Source organism: Cricetulus griseus, chromosome 2 (assembly GCF_003668045.3).
Source record: "Cricetulus griseus strain 17A/GY chromosome 2, alternate assembly CriGri-PICRH-1.0, whole genome shotgun sequence".
NCBI lineage: Eukaryota > Metazoa > Chordata > Mammalia > Rodentia > Cricetidae > Cricetulus > Cricetulus griseus.
The window spans coordinates 31056156-31081249 of NC_048595.1; the positions used below are offsets into that span (position 1 = coordinate 31056156).

The window sequence follows — 25094 nt, forward strand, 5'->3', positions numbered from 1 at the left end:
CAACTGTCCCCATTTTGAGTGATACTGGCTGCTATATGAGACAAGGCAGACACAGAGCCTTTCCATCATTAGGTGCTATTAGGAGACTGCCATGTCAGAACACAGACTCGCTAAAGATGGGAGAAAATGGTCGGAACAAACTGAACACAGGGCGATGAGAAGGGTCATTGGTGAGTAGGAAGAAGCTGCGCCTTGGCGGGGGGGAGTGGGGGGTGACATCACAAAGCACAGCTCACAATGTCTCCAGAACACCTGAACTCCCTGAACACTTTCCCTAATTCATGTCTAGATTCCTGAAGCCTCTACACATGTAGTCCCTGGGGCTGCTGTTTTAAAAATGCCAAAATCTCCAACGGCAACTTCTTCCTGGGACAACCTCTTAAATGCCATTGCTCGAAGCTCAATATGGAATTGGTTACAAGCAACTTTTGTGGGAGAGACTAGTGCGCCTCAGCCAACTAATTTGGGGATAATAGATAATCTCGCGCCAGCTGTGCAAGTCATCCTAGGGATTTCCTTTTTGGTTTTGTTGGCAATTGGATTATTTGCCTTATGGAAACGAAGCGTTCGATCAATTCAGGTTGTATTTGTATAATGAAATATAAGTCTTTTGCGTGTGTTGGGGAGGTGTTTGTTGGTTTTTGCTGTTCTAAGATGGGGAGGTAGTTAGGCTGGTCTTAAACTCACTATAGAATGGATCTGGCTTCAAATTTGTGGTCCTCCTGCTTCATGAAGTCCTCACCCCAAGGGCTGACACACACCACCATTTCTGACTAAAAAGTCTATTTTGGTTACTTCTCTTTCACATTGCTGCTACTCAGTTCTGTAAGTCCATGTGAAGGATCGGGAAGGGTGGAGGTTAGTCATTGTCTCTGCTTCTTGAGTTGGTCGAAACAGGCTGGGATTATAAGGAACACTGGGAATTTGTGTGATTTTTGTCTAACCTTCAGTAATAATAATAGCTCACCAGGCAGTGGTAATCCCAGCAGGTGGATCTCTTGAGTTTGAGGTCAGCCTCATCTACAGAGTGAGTTCTAGGACAGCCAGAGAAACCCTGTCTCAAAAAAAAATAATCATAATTTCATTTATAGCATGGGTCTCAGTGTTTTGAGAAATCTTAATAGCGCCATGAAATAGAGTTTATTTTCACATGAAAAATGAGGAAAGGGAGGTGCATGAATGCTAAATGGAAATTTAAGGAGACAGAATTTAAAGAGGGCTTTCGTTTTGTTTTGTCAAGAAGTAGGCTGACCTCAGATTCTAGATAGTGAAAGCTAACACTGGACTCTGGGTCTCCCTCATTCCACCTATCAAGTGTTTGAATTATGGACAGTCATGAGGGCTTTCTTTTTCTTAATTTTATGTATATGAGTGCTCTGCACATATACCTTTAGGCCAGAAGAGGGCATCAGATTCTATTTTAGATGGTTGTGAGCCATCTTATGGGTGCTGGGAATTAAACTCACTACCACTGGAGGAGGAACAGCCCATGCTCTTAACCTCTGAGCCATTCTCCCCAGCCCCATGAGGGTTTTCTTAAAGGTCCATTAAGTATACAGAGAAACCATTACTGGATCTTTTTGTAGCTTTTCTTTCTTTTCCATTTAGGGATCATGGTTGAATGGACATTCAGGTTTACCTTTGGAAAGCATTGCATAATAGGCAGGACAGGGTTATCATGTCCACTTTGGAAGTGTGGTAATTTAGATCCTGCCCAAGAAATTTTAGAGCTGGGAAAGCTGGAGTTAGAACCCAATTTTTAGGATTTCAATTTTAGACCTTATTCAAAATCTCATATAACAGAATCCAACAAATAAACAATAAATGTAAGTCATCAATACAAGGTTGTGTGTGTACACACACATGAACACTTTTGAGTTATCTGATACCAGAGTGTAAGATAAGAACATATACTTTCTAGTTTAGAGCAATCAGAGAGATGAGCTTTCAGCCTCTTGGGCACCAGGCAAAAACATAAAGCAGATGGGCTGGAGAGATGGCTCAGAGTTTAAGAGCACTGGCTGCTCTTCCAGAGATTCTGAGTTCAATTCCTAGAAACTGCATAGTAGCTCACAACCATCTATAATGAGATCCGGTGCCCTCTTTTGGCATGTAGGCATGCATGCAGACAGAACACTGTATACATAAAAAATAAATCTTTAACAACAACAAAAAAAAATCAGATGTGGTGATGCATGACTATAATTCCATCATTTGGAAAGTGGGGGTAGGGTGATTGGAAATTTAATCAAGTTGGAGGGTCAGCTAGGATACATAAGACCCTATATCTAAAAGAAAATTACATGGGGAACGGTGTACAAACAAAAAGGAGCAATACAACAGAATAAGTAACCATATAGCTCAGGAGTTACATGCTTGGTATACATTTCTGTGAACTGTCTGCTCTGTGAACTGAGATCACTCATTGGACCTCTGCTCCAGTTCTCTTATCTGTAAACTGAGCTTAGTAGATGTGCCTTATAGGGTTGTGGTGAGGTTTAAAGGAGACAGACTGTGTATCAAGCTTAGCCCATATGTGTCCACTAAGCAATCTTAATGCTATAAGGAGAAAAATTATGCTTTTCTTTTTATTCTACCAGGAATCCATTCTAACATTAGAGGAACTTTTCCATGACCAGTGTCTTAGTTTGGGGGACTCTTGGCTGTGATGAAACACCATGAACAAAGCAACCTAGGAAGAAAGGGTTTATTTGGCTTACATTTCCCATAGCACTGTTCATCCTGGATGGAAGTCAAGACAGGAATTCATACACAACAGGAACCTGGCAGCAGGAGCTTATGCAGAGGCCGTGGAGGAATGCTGCTGACAGGCTTGCTTCTTCTGGCTTGCTCAGCCAGCTTTCTTTTAGAACCCAGGACCACCTGGGACCGCACCACCTGCAATGGGCTAGGCCCTCCCCTTTAGAACACCAATTAAGAAAATGACCTACAGGCTTGGCTACCACCCCATTTTGTGGAGGCATTTTCCCCATCAAGGTTCCCTCTTCTCAGATGATGTTAGCTTGTATCAAGTTAACATAAAACTATCCAGCACTACCAGGAAATCTACTTTTTAGACCTCTATTCTGGGGGGAATTCCTGGATCCCAGTCCTGGCTTTGTCAGTTCCAATCTGTGATTTTGAACATTGACAGGGTTCACACTGGAAAATATCCAGGTGTGTCTAGTCCTGGGTTTTCCTGCATGTAGAGCTGGTGAGCTAACTTCTAAAACAGAGCCGCCACATGGTAACAGACTTGAACAAATGACATTTAATGTTATGATTTTTATTTACTAAGTAGAAATCAAATCCCTACCATTCAGTTTGTAAGTGACAGTGATCAAAAGATTAAAAGTAGAAGGGCTGGAGAGATGGCTCAGCAAGGTTAAGAGCACTGGCTGCTCTCCCAGAGGACCCGGTTTTGATTCCTAGCACTCACACAGCAGCTCACAAACATCTGTAACTCCAGTTCCAGGGAATCCCACACCCTCTTTTGGCTTCCGTGGGCACAAGCCAGGCATGTAAGTGGTATATCTATATACACACAAGCAAAGCACTCATACACATAAAATAAAGTATGACTTCAAAATGTCTTTTGAAAGGTTAAAAGTGGGTATGAAATGTTTTGTTAAAGGGAAAGCTGGGCTTACAAATGAGGGATTGTTGCTACTAGATTTTCGTTCTGTTTCGGGTGTGTAGCTGCCTGTGACTTTTCACTGGTATGATCAAGTAACACTTGTCTTGTTTCGCTTTAGAAAATAGTGATGTTTGTGATCACTCTCTACCAACTTTACAAGAAAGGCTCGGATTTTTTTCAGGCTTTGCTAGCCAACCCAGAAGGAAACAGCCGCCAGATGCAAGACAATAGTAATATCTTCCTGTCACTGGGTCTGCAAGAGAAAATTTTGAAAAAGCTTCAGATGGTGGAAAACAAAGTGAGAGACCTGGAGGGCATGATTGTTGCCCAGAAACCTGCTGTGAAGCGGGATTGCTCCTCTGAACCCTACTGCAGCTGTTCTGATTGCCAGAGTCCCTTGCCCACATCAGGGTTCACGTCCACATCTGAAATGTGATGGACTCCAGTCTTTTCCAGAAAAGCACTGCTTCCCTTGTGTGTGCAGTGGTGTATCAATAAAATAGAGAACTATATTGAAATTACCCTGCAAAGATCCGGTTTCCTCTTCAGTAGGGTCCAATGTCTGCTTCGCGTCCCGTGGGAAGTGTGGGGTAGTGAGAGTTGACAGTGTCTCTGAGCATGGGGACTGTGGCTTGCTAATGGCTTGCCTGGCACAGACCGGTATGGTTCTGACTCGGCAGACTGGGGACCCTTTAGTAATGCAAGAGACACAGACTAGAGGGGAAGCAGATCTAGAAGGAAGGGAGGCATTCAGGACTGTGACTCTGAGGTCCATGCTAAGGACATTGGAGAAGATGTATAATATAAGCAATCACAGTTTGAGGGCCATGTTGCATAAATAGGCTGTCCCATGCTGGTCCTTCTTATAAGAGAAGTATGCAGTCTGGGGACCCCTGAATTATTCAGAGGTGAGCAAAGGTGAGAGTATGCACAAAGGAGAACATTGTGAGCTTTGTTTTTTTCAGGGAAGGTTTCATTAGGTAGTCCAGAATGGTCTGAAACTCGTGTGTGTGTGTGTGTGTGTGTGTGTGTGTGTGTGTGTGTGTGTGTGTGTGTGTGTGGAGCAGGGAGTAGGAGTGGCAGTGGGGGGTTGTTGCTTGTGTCTGTACACTACTTTCTTGCTTGTGCCCACAGAAGCCAGGAGAAGTTATGGGATACCCTAGGACTTGAGTTACAGGTAGTTGTGAGTCTGTATGTGGGCACGAGAAATCAAACTTGGATCATATGTAAGAGCAACAAGTACTCTTAACTGCTGAGTCATCCCTCCATCCCTTAATTTTATAAACTATGATTTTTCCCAACCCATCTATCTCATTAGTAGATTGATGATAGAATTTTACCATTTATGTTTATATAATAATTTATAACTTTCATTCTGATCAGCTATTTATAAAAATTATAATGGCAATCAGAAGAATTCTAATTTTTGTTTGTTTTATTTCAAGACAGGGTTTCTCTGTATAACAGCTGGCTGTCCTGGAACTCACTTTGTAGATCAGGCTGGCCTCAAATTCAGAGATCAGTCTGCTTCTGCTTCCCAAGTGCTGGAATTAAAGGCTTGTGCTACCGATGCCCTACTGAGAGTTTTAAAAATAGAAAAATATTACATTGAATACTCTAGGGAAGTAGAATCTATTAATATGTATGGTGACAAGAACAATATTGAAGTCCTGATCTATGTTGTTCTCAACCTTGGTCATGGAAATTTCCTCTTCCTCCTCCTTCTCCCTCTTTCTCCTCCTCCTCCTTTTTTCCTTTTCCTTTTCCTCTTCCTCCTACTTCTTCTTAACATTTATATGTTTCTTGTATATGAGTGCTCTGTGTGTATATCTACATGACAGAAGAGGGAACTGGCTCCCACTATAGATGGTTGGGAGCCACCATGTAGTTGCTGCGAATTGAACTAGGACCCTCTGGAAGAGCAACTTTTTGTTTTGTTTTGTTTTCCAAGACAGGGTTTCTCTGTGTAGCTTTTGGAACCTGTCCTGGAACTAGCTCTGTAGACCAGGCTGGCCTCAAACTCACAGAGACACACCTGCCTCTGTCTCCTGAGTGCTGGGATCAATGGCATGTGCCACCACTGCCCCACTTGCAGCCAGTGCTCTTAACTGCTGAGCCATCTCTCCAGCCCCAGAGAAACTTCTTTTTCTTTCAGTAGGTAGCAGCTAATGTAGAAACTTCTAGCTGGTCCAACTAATAACTATGAGTGCTCATCTAAATGGGACATACCTATCACCACCCTGCCTTCAAGGTTCATGGAGCACTGAAGAGGGAGCAGAGAGAATGTAAGGGCCAGAGATGGCAGGGGTGTTATGAAATGCTTTCTGCAGACATGACATGGCCATTGCACCCATGAACTCGGCAGCTGCAATCACTGTACAACATCAATACAGTCAAAATTCTAGTATGGCCAAGGGTGAGACTCACCAGGCCTCACTCTTAGCTGAGGAGTTACTGGCACTTACTGGCTGCCATGGAACAGAGAATCATTTTTCTTTGGAGGTGTGACCATGGTAGGTTGCCCATGTTCTAGTAGATGGCCCACACCTACAAACATACAGACAGAAATGATTGGACTCAGAGGGTTTCAAAAGGAAGAGGACTCAGACCTAGAGACATGGGCCTTTAATTCTAGAACTATGGAGCCAGAGGCCCATGAATCTCTTTGAGTTTAAGGCCAGCTAGGGCTACCAGTGTCTCACTATGTAGCTCTGGCTGTCCTGGAACTCATTATGTAGACCAGGCTGACCTCGAACTCACAGAAATCTGCCAGCTTCTGCCTCCCAAGTGCTGGGATTAAAAGGCATTTACTACTATACCTGTTTGTAGAATGTTAGTTTAAAATATGTTACAGCCTGGCGGTAGTAGCACATGCCTTTAATCCCAGCACTTGGGAGGCCGAGGCAGGCAGATCTCTGTGAGTTTAAGGCTAATCTGGTCTCCAGAGTAAGTTCCAGGACAGCCAGGGCTGTTACACAGAGAAATCCTGTCTCAAACTCCCTCCCCCTTGGCCCCCCAGCCGCCACACACACACACACACACACACACACACACACACACACACACCAAAAAAAAAAAAAAAGCTAGCGATGGGGGCTAAGAACAGACATGGAGATGGGAACAAATTGTTTCCTATTTTCTAATGGACAAGGGTGGTTATTTGTTATGGCATAGACAGGAAATATTTCTTATAGGTTTGTGTGTTTTGTCCTCATATACTGTTTTGGGAGATTGTAGGATCTTTAGGATATGGGCCTTTACTGGAGGAAACAGGTTGCTAGGGCCTTATTTTATATCAGCTCCTATTCTGTCCTGAGTCCTTTATTTCTGGTTCACTGACATGAGAGCAAACAGCCTCATGCTCGAGCTGCCACAGAAGCAGCTACTTCAGATGTCATGCCTTCCCCATCACAATGGACTGCACCTCCTCAAAGACATGAGCCAGAATAGATCCCCAGTTGCTGCTTTCTGGTATTTTGTCCAAGTAACTAATACAGAAAATCAGTGCCGGTTTATCTTTGTTGTGATAAACCCAGTCATTGGGTCATAAGCCTTTCCAGCTGGCTCATGGGAGGAATGTGGATGAGTTTGAAGCTGTGTGCTAGAGAAGTTCTGGGGTGCTATAGCAGAACTTACTGGCTATTCTGATGGAAGTTTGGAAGACCAGACCATCCGTGCAAATGCAATCAGTGGAGGCCAAGCTCCTGAGGTTTCAGAGGGGAACAAGAACTCCACTGGGAATTAGACTAGTGTACTTGTATTTCATTATAATGGAGGGACTCTATATGGCATGTTGCTAATGGCTCGTTATAAGTTAGCTGTCAATCTAGGGAGTTCAAGAACAACACAAGATTCAGTGGCATTGGTGTATATGAACCTTACTCCTGCTACACAGAGAATAGAGATGATAAGGGGTAAAGCTGCAACCTGATGAAACTCAGAGACAAAGCACACCACCTAACAAGAGGGGCACGACTGACTGAAATGACTGCCTGTTTTCCTCCAATATATAATTTGCTGGCTGAAAATGAGGTGTTATGAGAAAAAAAGATGTTGGAGTTTCAGGATGCTGAGTCACTCTTTTCAGACTGCTGGCTTTCAAAATAAAACAGATTTGGTTACTGGTTTTTGCTTGTGTCAGGTAGCAGACACTTACAAATGGGGCTTTCCTGTCAATTCATGTTCCTGCATGTATATTTTATACTGCTAAACCAACAGGGTCAGTTTACTTTCAATTCCTGTTTTGTTAGAAATGCTAAGAATCATTTTATTATTTTATGTGCACCACTCTGACAGAACTTTGGGAGGATAAGACGAAATGTGTACGTAAAAAAAAAAAAAATCCTCATCAGTAGTGTAATTTTCATCTCTTTAATACTCCCGGAGTCAGTACTTCCCAAGACAAACCGTATGACCCCGGCTGTAATGCCTTGTTTGGGTAGTTATCCCACCGACGCACCTCTAACTTTTTGAACAGCACCGAATAGAAGGGAAGTTTTAGATCCTCTCCCATCTACCCTAGGTGAGAGTGGGGCCCACCCTGTGAGTTCGCGCTAAACTTGGCTACCAGCCGGCCAGCCGAACACCAGGAAGCACAGCAACCCGCAGCCTTCTATGGGGGAACCCGCTAAAGCAAGACAGACGGCGACCACGCAAACCCTCCCAGGAAGAAGTCCGGAACCTTTGAGTTGGATTCCCGGGCGCAGAGTCCGGAGGGATGATTCAGGTGCACCTCTGCTCGGTCTTCGGGCCGGAAGTAAGGAAGGTGGGGCATGTCTTAATTCTAGCAGAAATAAGTAGGTCCTGAGGGAGTAAGGAAGGGGAAGAATGTCTTTGTGACACTGCTAGCGGCGTTGAGAGGATGGGAGTCTGAAGAGGCTCTCTAAGGGACCCATATCACTGCGACACCGCTGGCACTCTGAGGGACGCGTGTCTGTGTGGGACCGGAGCACGCTGAAAGAGCTGGTGGAATTGGGTGACCATGGGGATGTGGGCATCGGTGGACGCTATGGGGGACTTCCCTGCGGAGAAGCGAATCTTCGGGGCGGTGTTGCTCTTTTCCTGGACCGTGTATCTGTGGGAGACCTTCCTAGCACAGCGGCAGGTGAGCATAGACGGCCCGCCCTGACCCCAGCCCCGGGACAGCCTTAGGTTAGCTTGTGCCTCGACTAAGTCTATTCCTTAGCTCCCAGTGAGCTTCTTAATTTTTCCCAGTGCTGACTGTGGCTTTGCAGGGTTCTCGGGACGGCAGGAAGTTGTCTGCACTGTCGTAAAGGAACCCAAGCACGTTAGCGTCTAATGAAAGGAAAGAGCTGCCCTCTGTCAAACTTGAGCCTATCTATGCCTGCACTATAGCACCTTACGATCCTTGGGCCCAGGCTTGACCCCTTTATCATTGGTATACGCTTTCTAAATGGAGATGCTAAAATTTTAGGAAACAGCTTCCCCTGACATTGATATTGCCATGCTGAACCACAGGATTAGGAAACTTTTTTTTTTTTCTGAAAACGTTTTGTAAGCCCTTCTAAAGGCGTGCACAGTTTTTTTTTTTTTTTTCAAAATCCTCATTAGTGCATATGTGGTTTGGAGCCCCAAATATATTTATGTGTGTGTGTGTGTGTGTGTGTGTGTGTGTGTGTGTCCTTGTGTCCATTTTTTCATTAAAATATCCCCCTTGTTTTTGTTTAAAATTTTAAGTATTGCATTGAAAAAGATTACGGTTCCTGGATATAGCCGTAGTTAACAGTTTGATTAGGAATTTGAATGTTGAAATGAGATAGATGACTTTGTAACTGATGGTTTTTCAGTGGCTCACCGCTCGTTGGCTTGACTTACCCTCCTCCTGGGCTGCCCTTGAGACCCTTCCCCTTTAACTGCTCGACCTGTTTCTTGAGCATTGCAGCCTTTTTTTTCTGCAGTTTTCTTTTAATTTACATTGCATATGAGTGCATTTGCCAGGCAAGAGTTCTTCCACTGAGCTACATCCATCCCCCCCCTCCCCCCGCTCTTCATGAATCTCTTAACTGCAAGTTTATCAAAAAACAAAACAAAACAACTGTCAGCATCAGGTTTATGCCTCAGTCTCCTCCTTTAGTATTTTCCATGTGCTGAAATTACTATAGCTAGGTACTTAAAGCTCCCTTGGTTTAGACTTGCATAAGTACTCTTGCCTGCAGCAAACACACAGCACGTGGTGTCAAAACAGCAGGCTGAGATATTGAGCAATTATCTGATACAGTTTACTAATAAGCCTAGTTACATCTTTGTAGGGTTGTTCCCTAATGCCTTCAGGTGGTATTGTTTGTTTGGTGATTTTTTTATGTTGTTGTTGTTGTTGCTGCTGCTGTTAACATATGGTAGAAAAAGTATTTGTTTAAAAACCATGGAAGAAGATCTGGTCTATTTACCTTTTGACATGTGTTCCTTGTGTTATGTCCTAGGGACTGGAAATTGCCTTTTAGAATTTGACGTGATGAGAAAAATTGTTGTAAGGATTTGATATGTTTCTGTCACTTGTCTATTCCTTAATTTGACCTCTAGGACCAAATTTAATGATGGTCCATTATTTTATTAAGGATATCTGTTAATGTGTGAAGTGATGTAGTGAGCATTCTTGCTTCTCTTTTTTCATGCATTTTTTTATGTTGTAATACAATGTCATACTCAGAATAAGTGGTCCCCTTATGATGTTACAACTTTGGTTCACACAGACCAAGTGTGATGACAACCCAGATGGCCATTCCACATAGTCACCTGGCCATGGATCTTCTTTGTCTGCTCTTACTCTCCTGTGTCACCTGTTTCAGTGGTCAGGGTCCCTGACTGAATGCAGTTTGCACCTGTATGTAACAAATTCTACAAGCTTATTTGACAGACTAATGCTGCAGACAAATATTCATTAAAGTGTTTTCCTCCAAATATTTCAGAGAAGGATATACAAAACAACAACTCGGGTACCAGCAGAATTAGAACAGATCATGGATTCGGACACATTTGAGAAATCTCGACTGTATCAACTGGATAAAAGTACATTCAGCTTCTGGTCAGGACTCTATTCAGTGGTGGAAAGCACTGTGAGTAATTTATTTCTTGGAGATATAATGCTCAAGTTGTTTAATACTTTGTAGTACTTGTTCTTGTTTTTTCATTTTGTTATACAAAGGTAACAATGCCTTCAAATCCTAGAATGCCTTCTTAAAATTTTTATAGTTGGGGCTGGAGAGATGGCTTAGCAGTTAAGAGCACTGCCTGCTCTTCCAAAGGTCCTGAGTTCAATCCCCAGTAACCACATGGTGGCTCACAACCATCTGTAATGAGATCTGATGCCCTCTTCTGGCTTGCAGGCATACATGTATACATAATAAACAAATCTTTAAAAAATTTTGAAAAAAAATTATATTTATTTACTTTGACATTGTCTTAGTGTTATACTGTTGTGAAAAGACACCATGACCACAGCAACTCATTCATTTTTTGAGACAGAGGAAGTTTCTCTGTGTTGTCCTGGCTGTCCTGGAACTTGCTTTGTAGACCAGGCTGGCCTGGAACTCACAGATATCCACCTGCTTCTGCCTGCCGAGTGCTGGCATTAAAGACCTACACCACCACACCTGCAACCACAGTAACTCATAAAAGGAAGCATTTAAATGGGGCTTGCTTATGGTTTCAGAGGTTAGTTCATTGTCATCATGGCAGGAAACATGGTGGCATGCAGCATGGTACTGGAGAAGTAGCAGAGAGTTCTACATCCAGATTTACAGAGAGCAGGAAGAGAGAGTAACACTGGGTCTGGCTTAGGCTTTTGAAACCTCAAAGCCCACCCTCAATGATAAACTTTTTCCAACAAGGCCACACCCCCTAATTCTTCTCAAGTAGCCCCACCCCTGATGCATTCAAATAAATGGGTCTGTTAGGACCATTCTTATTCAAACCACCACATACATATATGAGAATTTTTGCCTTTATGTGTGTTATGTGCACCTTATGTATGCTTGATGCTCACTGAGGTCAGAAGAAGGCATTAGTTACAAATGGTTGTGAACCACCCATGTGGGTGCTGGGATTGAGGCCACGTCCTCTGCAAGAGCAGCAAGTACTGAACTGCTGAGCCATCTCTCCAGTCCTGTAGAATGCTTTCTTGACCTTGTTTACTTTTTACAGTGCTAGGAGTCAAACTGAGGGCCTCGAGCATGCTATTCTACCCCTGAGCCATATTCCCTACCATAGTCTTAATGATAGTAATGGGTGTGGAGTAAGAGAGGCAGAAACATAATTGTTTAGTCAGTTGCAAATAGAATATGGTAACTGTCACCTGAAGACCAGATATGAGAAGAACCTTATGTTTCTCTGTATAACAGATTGTCCTGGAACTCACTCTGTAGACCAGCCTGGCCTTGAACTTGGAGATCTGCCTGTCTCTGCCTCCTGAGTGCTGTGATTAAAGGCGTGCGCCACCACTACCTGGCTCTTCCTCCTCTTTCTCTTCCTCCTTTTCCTGCTTTTGCTGGAGATGGAACTAAAAACCTTTTATAAGCTAAGCTTCTTTGAAGTTCTTGGGCTTTATCCCCACATGACCATGATAAAATGACAGGAAAAGCATTTTCAGTTTTTCTGTGATTGTCACTAGTGAGTAGTTGCCAGAGAGATGGGCAATAGTTGGGTGGTATTGGTGATCATGGAAATGGCTGTGTGTTGTAGGTGGTGACAGGGTAGGGTAATAGGTACATCAGTGTATGAATTGTACAGTGTGCTGAGGCTCACCTCTTAGCAGTACTGATGGACTAAAGCTGGGAACAGTTCTAGTTATGATTTCCATCTCATCGAGTTTCTGTGTTTATTATTTGATGTTTATGACAGCAAAGTAGAGTGATAGGCATTTTCCCCTTTTCTGGGAGGAAGTGAAGACTCAGAGAAATTAAACAGCCATTTAATGGCCAAGTGGGAGAACTGGGTTTACTGTTCTGCTCTTCTGAGTCTTTAAAATCACACTGTAGAAAGTATTCTTCAGACTGTGGGCCACAGTGTGAACATAATGGAATTCAGTTCTAGAAAATTAGTGGCTGCATTTGCCACTGGACAGAAAGCATTCCTATTTTGTTTTGACTAAAATTGAAAGATTTGTATGTTTTGATCATTAAGAGAACATTAATTTTACCCCCCCCAGACACACACACATACACTTTTTTGCTTTTGTTCTTTGTACCTGAGAAAAACTAAGCAGGCCCTGTGTAACCAGTTGTGGAGGGCTACTTTCCACATAAATGCTAGAGGGAAAATGCCCAGACTCTCCGAGACGGACTTTAGCTGCTATCTCACAGAGATCCTTAAAGAGCACTTCCATGAAATGGCTAACACTGGAACTGTGCCCTGTAATCCTAGCTACCCAAGAGTTGAGGCAGGAGGATCACTTAAGTCTAAGAGATGGAGACTGCCCTGGGCAATATAGCAAGGCTGTAACAAAACACCACCAAGAACTGTTATGGTTGTGAAAGAGAAGAGTGGAGTAGAAAAGCTCAGGGTGTGTGTGTGTGTGTGTGTGTGCATGATTGGGATGATTGGGGTTAATACATGTGTGCCACAGTGTGCTTGTAGAGATCAAAGAACCATTTTTTTTTTTTTTCAAGACAGGGTTTCTCTGTGTAGCCCTGGCTATCCTGAAACTCAATCTGTAGACCAGGCTGACCTCGAACTCATAGAGCTCCACCTGCTTCTGCCTCCTGAGTGCTGGGATTAAAAGTGTGCACCTCCGCCCCGCCAGAGAACCACTTTGGAAGTCAATTCTCTTTCATTTTCTACACTGATTCCAGTGAAGGTCATCAGAGTTATGTGGCAGGTACCTTTACCCACTCAGCCACTCTTCTGGCCCTAGATTAATTTTTGTTTTTTTTTTTTTGTTTTTTTTGTTTTTTTTTACTTCCAAAAGTGAGTGAGACTCCTGGGCTTGTCTTTTAAACAGGCCTGAAATGTAATTCACATACCATACAATTTACCCTTATTCAGTGTATAAGCAAAAATATCTTGGTAGTCTAAACTTAGTGTCTCAGTAGTTTGTGTTCTTCTAAATGCATATTTTATTCTAAATGAGTTAGCCCCCCCTTCTTCCCCACGAGTTAGTTATTTTCCCTTGTAACACACATATGATAGTTACAAGGACTGTTTAAATGTGACCATAATCTCCTTGTTTTCCAGCTTATTCTTCTCTTTGGAGGAATCCCTTACCTCTGGAGACTTTCTGGACGGGTCTGTGATTCTGCTGGCTTTGGGCCAGAATATGAGGTATGTGATTCCTTTGCCCAGATTGGTCCGTCTTTATTTTGTTTGGTAAACTTTACACTGAAATTGCCTTTTTTGGCTCCTACCGTCAGTAGACTTGCCTCTCACTCTCAAAGTCCTTATGTGTGCATGTATTAGCATCATGCCAGTGTTCCATGACAAAACATTATGACCAAAGCAGCTTGTAAAAGAAAGCATTTAATTTGGGACTCACCATTTCAGAGGGTAAGTCCATACCATTGGGGAACATGTCAGCAGGCAAGCATGATGAGGGGGCAGTAGCTGAGAGCATACATCTGATCCATAAACAGGAGGCAGTGACACACCTCCTCCAACAAAGCCACACCTCCTAATCTTTACCAAACACTTCTACCAACTGGGGACCAACATTAAAATATATAAACCTATGGGGGCCATAACATTCAACTACCACAGCTACTAATTATAACTCCAGAATTCTAGTGTCTTTTCAGTTTATCCCCCAATCACATAATAGCTATTATGAGTATTTTTAATTAGCAGGTGACTTTGTTCCATGTGGTAAGGCAGGGAGTCAGTTTGATTTTATTTTATGTGTTTGTCATCCAATGCCCAGTGACAGTGGGAAGAACATCCCCTCTTTTTAGCTTCTGTAATGCTGAAGTTATGATATGGTATATTCACATTACATGGCGAAGCAGTCTTTTGATCTTATCCAGATGGAAGGGAGCTGGGAAATGTAGTTTTGATTAGGCTGCTGCTTCTTAGGAACAACCCTGTGCAATGACAGGGGTATGTACCATTCAATCTGTGGAACTCATACTTGGCAGATACATCTGTGGCATACATAGTAAGCAGACACTTCAAATGAAGACAGAAAGTTTATCTCCTTAAGTGAACTCTCAATCTGTAATGGGTGCTGCAGCCCTGATTCCTGGCTTTCTCTGGAATCTGCCAAGTCAGTTACTTCCTTCCTGACTCTCTATTGAACATCATGGTCCTGCTGTGTGGATATGTACTCTTGGCTTTAACTCTGTGTAGACTGAGTTTCTCTGTGTCTCAGCAGCTGCTTCCCAAATAACCACTCAGAGACTTGGTCAGCCAATAGCTCAGGCTTATTACTAAGTAGCTCTTACAACTTAAATAAACCCATTTCTATTAATCTATATGCTGCCACGTAGCTTGTGGCTGTTATTTCTCCCGTTGCTTGTCTTGGTGTCTCCTCCCTTCTTCCCAGTATTGTCTCTGCCCCCAAAATTCTGCCTAGCCATCAGCCAATAAGCTTTTTTTTGAGACAGGGTTTCTCTGTGTAGCTTTGGAGCCTGTCCTGGAACTAGCTCTTATAGACCAGGCTGGTCTCGGAACTCACAGAGATCCACCTGCCTCTGCCTCCCAAGTGCTGGGATTAAAGGTATGTGCTACCACCGCCCGGCTGCCAATCAGCTTTTTATTAACAATGAGAGCAATACATAGTTACAGTGTTCAAAGATTGTTCCACAGCAGCTCTTCTCATCCTGTGCCCCTTTTCATATACCATTTTCTAAAGCACCAGACGTACGTGTGTGTGTGTGTGTGTGTGTGTGTGTGTGTGTGTGTGTGTATGTGTGTGTGTAAAAGTTAGGGGACAGCTTGCAGCAGTCAGTTCTCCCTTCTATCATATGGACTCCAGGGCTTGAACTTAGCCAGTCAGGCTTGGTGGCAAGCATCTTTACCCGCTGAGTCATCTTGCAGGCTCAGAATAGCCTGCATACTTTGTTGAATGAGTAAACCCAACTTCTACATGTGCCAGTAAGAAATACTCATCTCTCACTATGTAAGGCAGTGCAGCCCATATGCACATGTATGTGGGGACATTGACTGGGACATGGGCAGCTGTTGTCTGCTCTCCCCGCCAGCTCTCCATCAGCAGACATCAGCTGCCATTAGCTCCTTAGCTAGGGCTCAGGCTTTATTTTAATGGGACGAATTTTGTATTTAATGACTTAGGTTCTTTTCCTATTGTTTATCTAGCTGCATGATAGTCCTCACTTTGTGTAGTTCTGATATATACAAATGTAAGTTACCACAGTTTAGTTGTGACGCCAGCCCATTAACACTGTGGCTCAAATTTCAGTTACCATTGTGTGGTGTGTGAATAGTTACATAAACTGCAGACTTCCCTGTTAGCTGTTCAGTATACATAGATCATGATATAAGAGGTAATCAGGACCAGTCAGATCAATATTTTCATCAATCTAAATGACCAGTTGCTCCACAACTGTTACTCCAAGTATGGCGCCTCATTCTCTTTCACTAAAAATGCAAACACATTTATAAAATGGGTAATTGGTGTGGGTGCATGCCTGTGGTCTCAGTTACGTGGAGGCTGAGGCTGGAGAATCACGTGAGTGCAGGCATTCACATAGTGATATGGGGTGTGTGTCAGAGAGACAGAGACACTGGCAGAAAGAGAGAGAGAGAGATCTAGATTGAAAGATGTTGTCGGCTGACAAAAGAGAAAGTGCAACAAAGAAGTGAAAAATTATAACCCTGAAAGAGAGGTTCAGATCTGACTTGATGAACTGTAGAGAGTGTGTTGCTGACTGTGGAGTGCCATTGTTGTCACTGCCAGACACTGGGTAGATACACATCAAAAGAACCCAGTTGCCACAAATGTAGGCCATGGTTGTGATTAAAGGGTGGAGATATCCCAGAACTAGTGATACTATAAAGCCCCTCATATAAGGAGGACCTTTAGGGATATTTCACGTTGAAGTTCAAAGGATAAAACATTAAAAAGCTGATCTTACCTTGGCTGTATGATGTCTCTCTAGGGGAGCTGTCCATGCTATAAGATGCACAGGGAGATACTGAGCATTGTTTAAATTCCCTTCGAATCATTGAAAAAGGAACTAAAAGAGAAGCTGGTCCTGGATGTCTCCCAGTATATTTTTAATGTGCACTGGGCCTTGTTTGCAAGTATGTCTGTGGGGACATCAGATCCCCTGGAGCTGGCGTTACAGACAGTTGTGAACTGCCATGTGGATGCTGGGAATTGATCTTAGAACCTCTGGAAGAGCATCCAGTGTTCTTAACTGGTAAGCCATCTCTCCAGCCCCTCTCTAGTGTGTTAAAATAAGGAGATATTAAAACAAAACAAATTAGTTTTGTTATTTTCTTCTACTTCCCTACATATTAAGAGCTGACAGTAATAGAGTTTTCAGTTGTTAGCCAATATATTTGAAGATCACAGACAACCATATTATTTTCAATTTGTTCATTAAAATTACTTTACAATGCCAGCTTCTCTTCCAGAGGACCCAGGTTTGATTTTCAGCACCCACATGGCAGCTCACAACTGTAACTTCAGTTCCAGGGGATCCCCTGCCCTCTTCTGTCCTTTTCAGGCACCAGACATGCACATAATGCAAAAACATATATTTGGGCAAAACTCCCATATACATAAAAGAATTTTCAAAATTATTTTATATATCTTTTTTCTTTTTTTTTTTCTTTTTTTTTTTTTTCAAGACAGTGTTTCTCTGTGTAGCTTTGGAGCCTATCCTGGCACTTGCTCTGGAGACCAAGCTGGCCTGGAACTCACAGAGATCCGCCTGCCTCTGCCTCCCAAGTGCTGGGATTAAAGGCGTGCTCCACCAACGCCCGGCTATTTCATATATCTTATTGAGTGGAAAAGTCAGGTTATAAAGCAATAATAACTAAGTCATGACTATTATCCTTAGTCATAACAAAAGATGAATATTATTATCCTGGAAATGAGTTTTTTGGGTTTTTTTTTGGTTTTTCAAGACAGGGTTTTTCTGTAGATATACTGGAACTTGCTCTCAATCTATAGACCAGACTGACCTCAAACTCAGAGATCCATCTGCATCTGCCTCCTGGGTTATGGGATTAAAAGGTATACCACCACTGCCCAGGTTTTTGTTTGTAATGATTATTTTTATTAATTAGTTTTCTTCTCCTTTATTTTTTAACTTTTAATTGATTCTTTGTGGATCTTACATTATGCATCCTGATTCCACTCATTTCCCCACCCCATCACCTCTACTCTCTGCTCTTATGACTTCCCCCCCAAAAAAAAAAGACAAAAAACAAAATTAAAAGTCTAGCCTAAAAACAAAAAACAAAGAAAATCTTGGCATGGAAGCTGTAGTGTGGCCCGGTGAGTCACCAGTATACCCGAGTCCATACATCTTTACTTGTAAGTGTTCTTTGCCATGGATTGTTGGTCTGGCTTGAATCCTCTGACTTCTGCTACTCTGTTGATACTAGGCCCTCAATGGATATCATGGGTAGATATCCTCTTGTTAAGTCCTGTATCATGGGGATTCATCCTATAGCTTTGGATCTGCAGATCTGGCAGTTCCTAGACGACGTGGATGTTGAGGTGGGCTGACTCATAGTCCTGGTTCTGGGCCTCTTAAATGTCATTTCTCTCTTCACCTCAGTAGACTCAAAGTTGCACCAGCTCTTTAAATATTTCTTGAATTTTCCTAGGCATGGTGGCTCACACCTTTATTCACAACCCTGGGGAGACAGAGACAGTTGGATCTTTGTGAGTTTGAAGCTATCCTGGTCTTCATAGTCAGATTGGGAGTCCCAGGCCAGCCAGAGCTACATAGTGAGGCCTTGCCTCAAATCAAATACACAACAATACCAAGAATAATTTTTCCTTGAATCCAACTAGCATACGTTGCTTTCTGTCTCTTCTAAATACTACCAACGATTTTTGTCCCTGTGATTTTAGGGCAGCTTTCAGGTCATACCTCTTCTTCCAAGTAGACATGTTTTCCGGGCAGGATGCTGTTACAGGCTTGGTCTCCACAGGATCAAGTGCATTGCTTGGGATATAATAAGCTCTCAGTGCATACTTGCTGGTTTATTTTTTATTTTTATTTTTTTTCTTGTGCTTAGATCATTCATTCTTTGGTGTTCCTTCTGTTGGCCACACTCTACAGTGCTCTGACTGGCTTGCCATGGAGTATGTATAATACTTTTGTGATAGAAGAAAAACACGGCTTCAATCACCAGGTATAATAGAAATTATCAGGGGGTTTTGTTGTTTTTGTTTTAAGATTTATTTGTTTGTTTGTTTGTTTATTATGTATACAGTGTTCTGCCTGCATGCCAGAAGACGGTACCAGATCTCATTATAGATTGTTTTGAGCCACCGTGTGGTTGCTGGGAATTGAACCCAGGTCCTCTGGAAGAGCAGCCAGTGCTCTTAACCATTGAGCCATCTCTCCATCCCAATTATCAGAGTTTTTAATACAAGATTTTCTGTGCTTTAGTCCTATGCTGGCAGTAATTTAGGTATAGTTTGTCATTTAGAGCATGAATCAACTGAGGAAAAAGAAACTACAGATGTGGTAAAGATCTTAGTTTAAGGTCTTGATAGAAATAGAATACAAATGTTTAGTGCTTTTCAGCTAATATTAGTTACATTTTTTTGTTTTTTTGTTTTGTTATGTTTTCGTGACAGGGTTTCTCTGTAGCTTTGGGGCCTATTCTGGTACCCGCTCTGTAGACCAGGTTGGCCTCGAACTCACAGGGATCCGCCTGCCTCTGCCTCCCAAGTGCTGGGATTAAAGGCATGTGCCACCAACGCCCTGCTAATTACATTATTTTAAACTATTAAGTGCAAGACTTTTGCTTATTGTCCTAGGCTGCTCAGTGTCCTCTAACACAGCCTCACTGCTTGCTGATCTTAAATTTGCTTTACTGAGGTGCTTTGTGTTTACTTACAGATGTTTAAAAAGCAAACCACTTGCTTGGTCAATAGTGGTAATGTTTTCTTTTTCTTTTTTTTTTTTCAGACTTTGGAGTTTTTTATGAAAGACACACTCAAAAAATTTGTTGTGACTCAATGTATTTTATTACCTGTGTCTTCCCTTCTGCTTTACATTATTAAAATTGGAGGTGATTACTTTTTTATTTATGCCTGGCTGTTCACATTAGTTGTTTCTCTGGTAAGTAAACTCTATATTGTATTCCTTTATTTGAGAATTTCATATATGGGTTATCTTAGGGTTTCTATTGCTGTGAAGAGACCCCCTGACCACAGCAGCTCTTACAAAGGAAAACATTTAGTTGGGTAGCTTACAGTGGCTCAGAGGTTCAGTCCACTGTCGTCATGGTGGGACATGGCAGCATGCAGGCTGACCCTGTGCTAGAGAAGGAGCTGAGAGTTCTACGTCTTGATCGATAGGCAACTGGAAGTGATGTGAGTCACTAGGCATGGCTTGAACAAATATGAGATCTCAAAGCTCACCCCACAGTGGCACATTTCCTCCCAACAAGGCCAATACCTACAATAAAGCCACACCTCCTAATAGTGCCACTCCCTAGGGGCCATTTACATTCAAACTACCACAGAGTACTGTATTTACATTATTCTCTTCCTCCTTCTCCTCCAATTCTTCCTATCCCTCCTACTTCTTCTCAAACTCATGGACTCTTATTCTTTAATTATTTCATTTCTTTACAAAAATTCCTTGAGATTACCAGGAGTGCATTTTCTTTGCCACGTAAGTAGCTCCTAAGAAAAGGTTACAGTATAACCAACTGCCCGTTACGTTTTCCTCTCAGTTCCTGCTTTGGGATATAAGAATAGAACTGATCTACCACATATTTTCTTCTCTTTGTGCTGACCCTTACATTTGCCAGAAGCAAGTTGCTAGTCACTTTTCATGATCTGCCTGCTAGGCTACTGGGACTGAACATTTGTGAGTTTAACCAGAATGGATGACTTTTGACTTACAGTCTCTCCTTCACCCTCCAGTGCCTAACAAGCCTTAATGTTTTGAAGAGAAAATAAATCTATGACAGACAAGAAATCATAGAGCTGAGGATGTAGCTCAGTTGGTAGAGTACTTGTCTAGCATACACAAGGCCTTGGGTTCAATCCCCAGTACTTCATAAAGCAGGTATGGTAGTGCTCATGGGAGGTGAAGACAGGAGGGTCAGACATTCAAGACCATCCTCCGCTGAGGTAGAGACTGTCTCAAAAAAAAGCTTATGCTTTCCTCCCCTGACTTCCTTCTGCCCTCCCCTCCCTGCTTTCCCTTCTGGTGCATCCCTTTCCTCCTTTCTTTTATTTATTTAATTAATTGTTTTGCTGTTGTTTTAAAGAAACATCTGCTATTTAGTTCAGTCTGGTCCACAATTACTGTATGGTCTAGATTGGCACCAAATTCCTGCAACCCTCCTCCTGCTTCAGCCTGCTGAGTGCCCATAGGCGTGTGTCACCATGCCGCTGCTTTTCTTTGCCCCGTCTCTGTTCTCTCCCCTTTCTTCCTTTACCCACTCTTATCCCACTCTTGATTCCTTCTTTTCTTTCCCTTTCCCTTCCCAACTACCATCTCCTATCACCCCCTCCCTCCTTCCTCTCTCCCCCATTTTTTCTCTCGTGCACCCCCTTTTTCTTCTGTTTCTTGTATTCTAAGCTGTTTCATTGCACAGACACTGAATCATACAGTCAAGTGGTGTGTTCACAGACCTAGAAAATTGCATCTATCAGCTCTTCCTCTCCATTGGTGATGAGGATTACTTCCATCTGTTTTCGGATTTACAAAGACCTATAGTATGGCAAACTGAGTAAGAGCAGAGAGCTGAGGAAATCCTCCACAAGTGCCATTTCAAGCAGAGTAAACAAGAGTGTGTATTATAACTGCCTTACAGGGCCAGGAATCCCCAAGAAAGGGCTGTTGATTGGCCCCAGAGCTCTTATTCAGGGTTAGAAACTTTGTTTTCTATGTTGACGTGCTTACTGTGTTATCACACTACTACTAAACAGACGCTGCCCCAGGTGTTGGTTGTATGAACATAATTGTACCACATAATTGGATTTTTTAATAATGAGCAGTTTTCTGTTACTTACTTTTCAGGTTCTGGTCACAATTTATGCTGATTACATTGCCCCTTTGTTTGACAAATTCACACCTCTCCCTGAGGGAAAGCTTAAACAAGAAATTGAAGTGATGGCAAAGAGTATTGACTTTCCTCTGACTAAGGTGTATGTTGTTGAAGGTAAGGTTACCTGGATGTGAGCAGGGTTTATCAAGTGGTTTGTTTTGAGCACTTTATTCTTAAGTCAGTCTTTATTGTTTGTTTTAAATTTGTTACCTAAAAAATAGGATAAGATTTTACATTTGGCTTTTTAAGATTTGTGGGAACTGAATCAGAGAGAAGCTCAGCAGTTAAGAACCCTGGATGCTCTTCTAGAGGAGCCAAGTTTGGTTTCCAGTACCTACACAGTGGCTTACAATTGCCTGTAACAAATTTTAAAAAAAGAAACAAAAATAAAGGAAAAAAGGTGTATAGGAACTTATGACATTTTCCAGGATAGACACTGGTAGCCTGATGCCAAATCCTGCTCCTGCCTACAACTCCATTTGGTAAGCTATACAGCACTGCTCTTAATCTTTGCTGCATCATACATGCTGCGTAGCAATAGACCAATCGTTCACTCCAGGGTCTGCTGGTTCGTTGGTAATTGAGTTGGACTTTTTAACAATCAGCTAGTTTAGGGGTTCTAAACAAAACCAGTGTTCTTGATTTTGTTTTCCCTATCAGAAAACCAGTGCTCCAGAGGCCTGTGCGCTATGGTACCATCAGGCACCTCGCCTTAGTTAGACAGCTGTTCTGATTGTCTTGGAGAGTTAAGCCACCTGTTAGCTTTCCTAAGACTGCAGAAATTTTGCCAGGTGGTGGTGGTGGTGGCAGCTGTGGTGGTGAACGCCTTTAATCTCAGCACTTGGGAAGCAGTGGCAGGTGGATCTCTGAGTTTGAGGCCAACTGGGTTCAGAGAGTTCCAGGACTGCCAGAGCTACACAGAGAAACCCTGCCTCAAAAAAACACCACAGAGGGAAAAAAAAAAAAGACTGCTCAAGTTTCAAGGACACCTACCAAGTTTAGAGGGAAACTGTTGTGTATGTATCAGAATCTATAAATTAAAATCTGTATAAAATAAATATAGCTGATTCCACCTCAGCAACTTACTAACTGTGGGACATTAAATCACTTTTCTCTAGCATTCAACAGTGCTTCCTCTGAACTATAGTTCTCTGTTAAAAAAAAAAAAAAAAAAGCAAACTATTCACTGTTCAAAGCTCTGTGGCCGACACTGACTCCATCAAGTGTTCAGTCTGTATGGCAGAAGCAGCCACAGACAGGCATGAGCATGTGACTCTGGCTGTGTTTCAGTAAGACTGCATGCAAACAAGCAGCACCTGGATTTGGTCTGAAGCCATAGTTTTCTGGTGCCTACTGTAAACTAAAACATCCCCAATGAGAAGTAAGTGAGAAGTGAAGGGGAACAAAGTTGGTTGTAACCAGAAGGAACAGCTAGAAGCAAGCATACAGCAACCTGCCAGGCCTCTGCCAATCAGGGTGAAGAGTTTGGTTTTTGTTGATGATTGAGACAGCCCAAGTAGCCCCAGCTGACCTCAGAATTACTGTTCAATTGAGGCTGACCTTGAACTCCTGATCCTACTGTCTCTGCTTCCCTAGTGCTGGGGTTACAGGTATGAGCCACCACACACAGCCAGGAGAAGATCTCAGCCTTCTGTATGGCAAACACAGTATTTATAGGGTGGGCGAGGCAAGAATGGAAGCAGAGAGAGCAGGAGGCTGTTTTGGTAGTCCAGGTTAGACAGGATGGGTATTTTTTGTTGTTTTTTTGTTTTATTTTGTTTTAGACTCAAGCAATAGTTAATGAAGAGAAACTGTTACATGTGTTCGAATTGGTCTTAACAAAAACCTGGAGCCAGATATAGTGTAAATGCTGAAAGATGAGACAAAGGAGCAAGCCACAGCCACCTTTTACCTCGCCAACCCCTCTTCTGAAAAGGGGCATAGCTCCTGTCTCCATCCCGCCTTATCACTTCCTGTTCGTACAGACCTCCAGACCTCTATGGTTAACTAGTGGCTAGCTCCACCCTCTCATCTCCAGACAAGTTTTATTTGTTAGAGCACAAACAAAGTATCACCACAAGAAACAGTGAATGTTGATGCCATTTGCTAATAGATTACATATATGGAAATAAGGAAGAAACATTAAGGATAACAAAGCCTGGAGTTGACATGGATAGTCTAAATGGGAATAGAATTGGAAGAAGAGCAGGTTTATAAGGAATTAGAATTCTCATATCTGTGTTAGTATTGAAATACCTTTACACATCATCTTACAGCTCTGTAACTAATGGGCTATTTTTTATTTGTTTGTTTGTTTGGTTTTTTGAGACAGGGTTTCTCTTGCTTTGGACCTTATCCTGGCATTCACTCTGTAGACCAGGCTGGCCTCGAACTCACAGAGATCCACCTATCTCTGCCTCCTGAGCACTGGTATTAAAGGTGTGCACCACCAATGCCCAGTAACCAATGGGCTAATTTAAGCAGAAGAATTTCTTATTGAGAGCTACAAAATCTTCAAAAAGCTATTTATCAACCTTGGAAAATAGACTCTTAAAATGGGAGTCTATGAATTCAGACTCATGGCTAGAGCCAGTGTGGTGAGATTACTGTTGTTTTGACTGCAGAATCCTATATTCAAGGCTTATATAACTTAACCTCATTGATAAAAGGCTTGCTTTGCAAGCAAGAGGACTTGAGTTTGATCTCCAGATCAGATATAAAACTGCATTGTGTAGCTGGACAGTGATGGTGCACGCCTTTAATACCGGCACTTGGGAGGCAGAGATAGGTGGATCGCTGAGTTCAAGGCCAGCCTGGTCTACAGAGAGAGTTCCAGGACAGCCAGGACTACACAAAGAAACCCTGCCTTGAAAAACCAAAAAAAAAAAAAAAAGAAAAAAAAAAAGAAAGAAAGAAAGAAAAATGCATTGTGTAGTGGGACTCAGTGGTATTCTCAGCACTGGGGAGGTGGAAACCAGAGGATCCCTGGGGCTCACTATCCCTGGGCCTCTATCTCAAAGGAAGTGGATGGCATTTGTAAGGATAACATCTGAGATTGTTCTGTAGCCTCCACATGCACACACATAAATGTGCACACATATGTGCACTTACACAAACATACATATACTCTTTTTTTTTTTTTTTTAAAGTAGAAGGGATTGGAAAGGTGGCATAGTGGTTAAGAGCACTTGTTGCTCTTCCAGGGGATCCAAATTCAATTCCCAGCACCTACATGATGACTCACAACTATCTATAACTACAGTTCCAAGGGATCTGACACCATCTTCTGGAC

General features: G+C 42.5%; 2 protein-coding genes across 2 annotated transcripts in view; both read left to right on the forward strand.

The window, feature by feature from the left end:
• Positions 1–258: 258 nt before the first annotated feature.
• Tmco2 (transmembrane and coiled-coil domains 2) lies at positions 259–4129 on the forward strand. Its single transcript, XM_027398978.2, has 2 exons — positions 259–580; positions 3756–4129. The coding sequence occupies exons 1-2, from the start codon at positions 338–340 to the stop codon at positions 4071–4073; spliced, it is 561 nt and encodes a 186-aa protein (XP_027254779.1). The 5' UTR covers positions 259–337; the 3' UTR covers positions 4074–4129.
• Positions 4130–8380: 4251 nt separating this feature from the next.
• The window catches only part of Zmpste24 (zinc metallopeptidase STE24), a 40450-nt gene continuing 23736 nt past the window's right edge, over positions 8381–25094 (forward strand). The window contains exons 1-6 of the mRNA XM_027399159.2: positions 8381–8741; positions 10564–10710; positions 13826–13912; positions 18803–18919; positions 19705–19857; positions 21775–21916. Of these exons, the coding sequence (XP_027254960.1) occupies positions 8619–8741; positions 10564–10710; positions 13826–13912; positions 18803–18919; positions 19705–19857; positions 21775–21916 (769 nt within the window). The 5' untranslated portion in view covers positions 8381–8618. The remainder of the gene's footprint in view (positions 8742–10563; positions 10711–13825; positions 13913–18802; positions 18920–19704; positions 19858–21774; positions 21917–25094) is intronic.

Bases quoted from the DNA above. Each gene is read 5' to 3' on its own strand.
- Tmco2 (XM_027398978.2), top strand. From the start codon at position 338: ATGCCAAAATCTCCAACGGCAACTTCTTCCTGGGACAACCTCTTAAAT. The intron at 581-3,755 runs GTTGTATTTGTA...GTTTCGCTTTAG, and splicing joins GAAGCGTTCGATCAATTCAG to AAAATAGTGATGTTTGTGAT.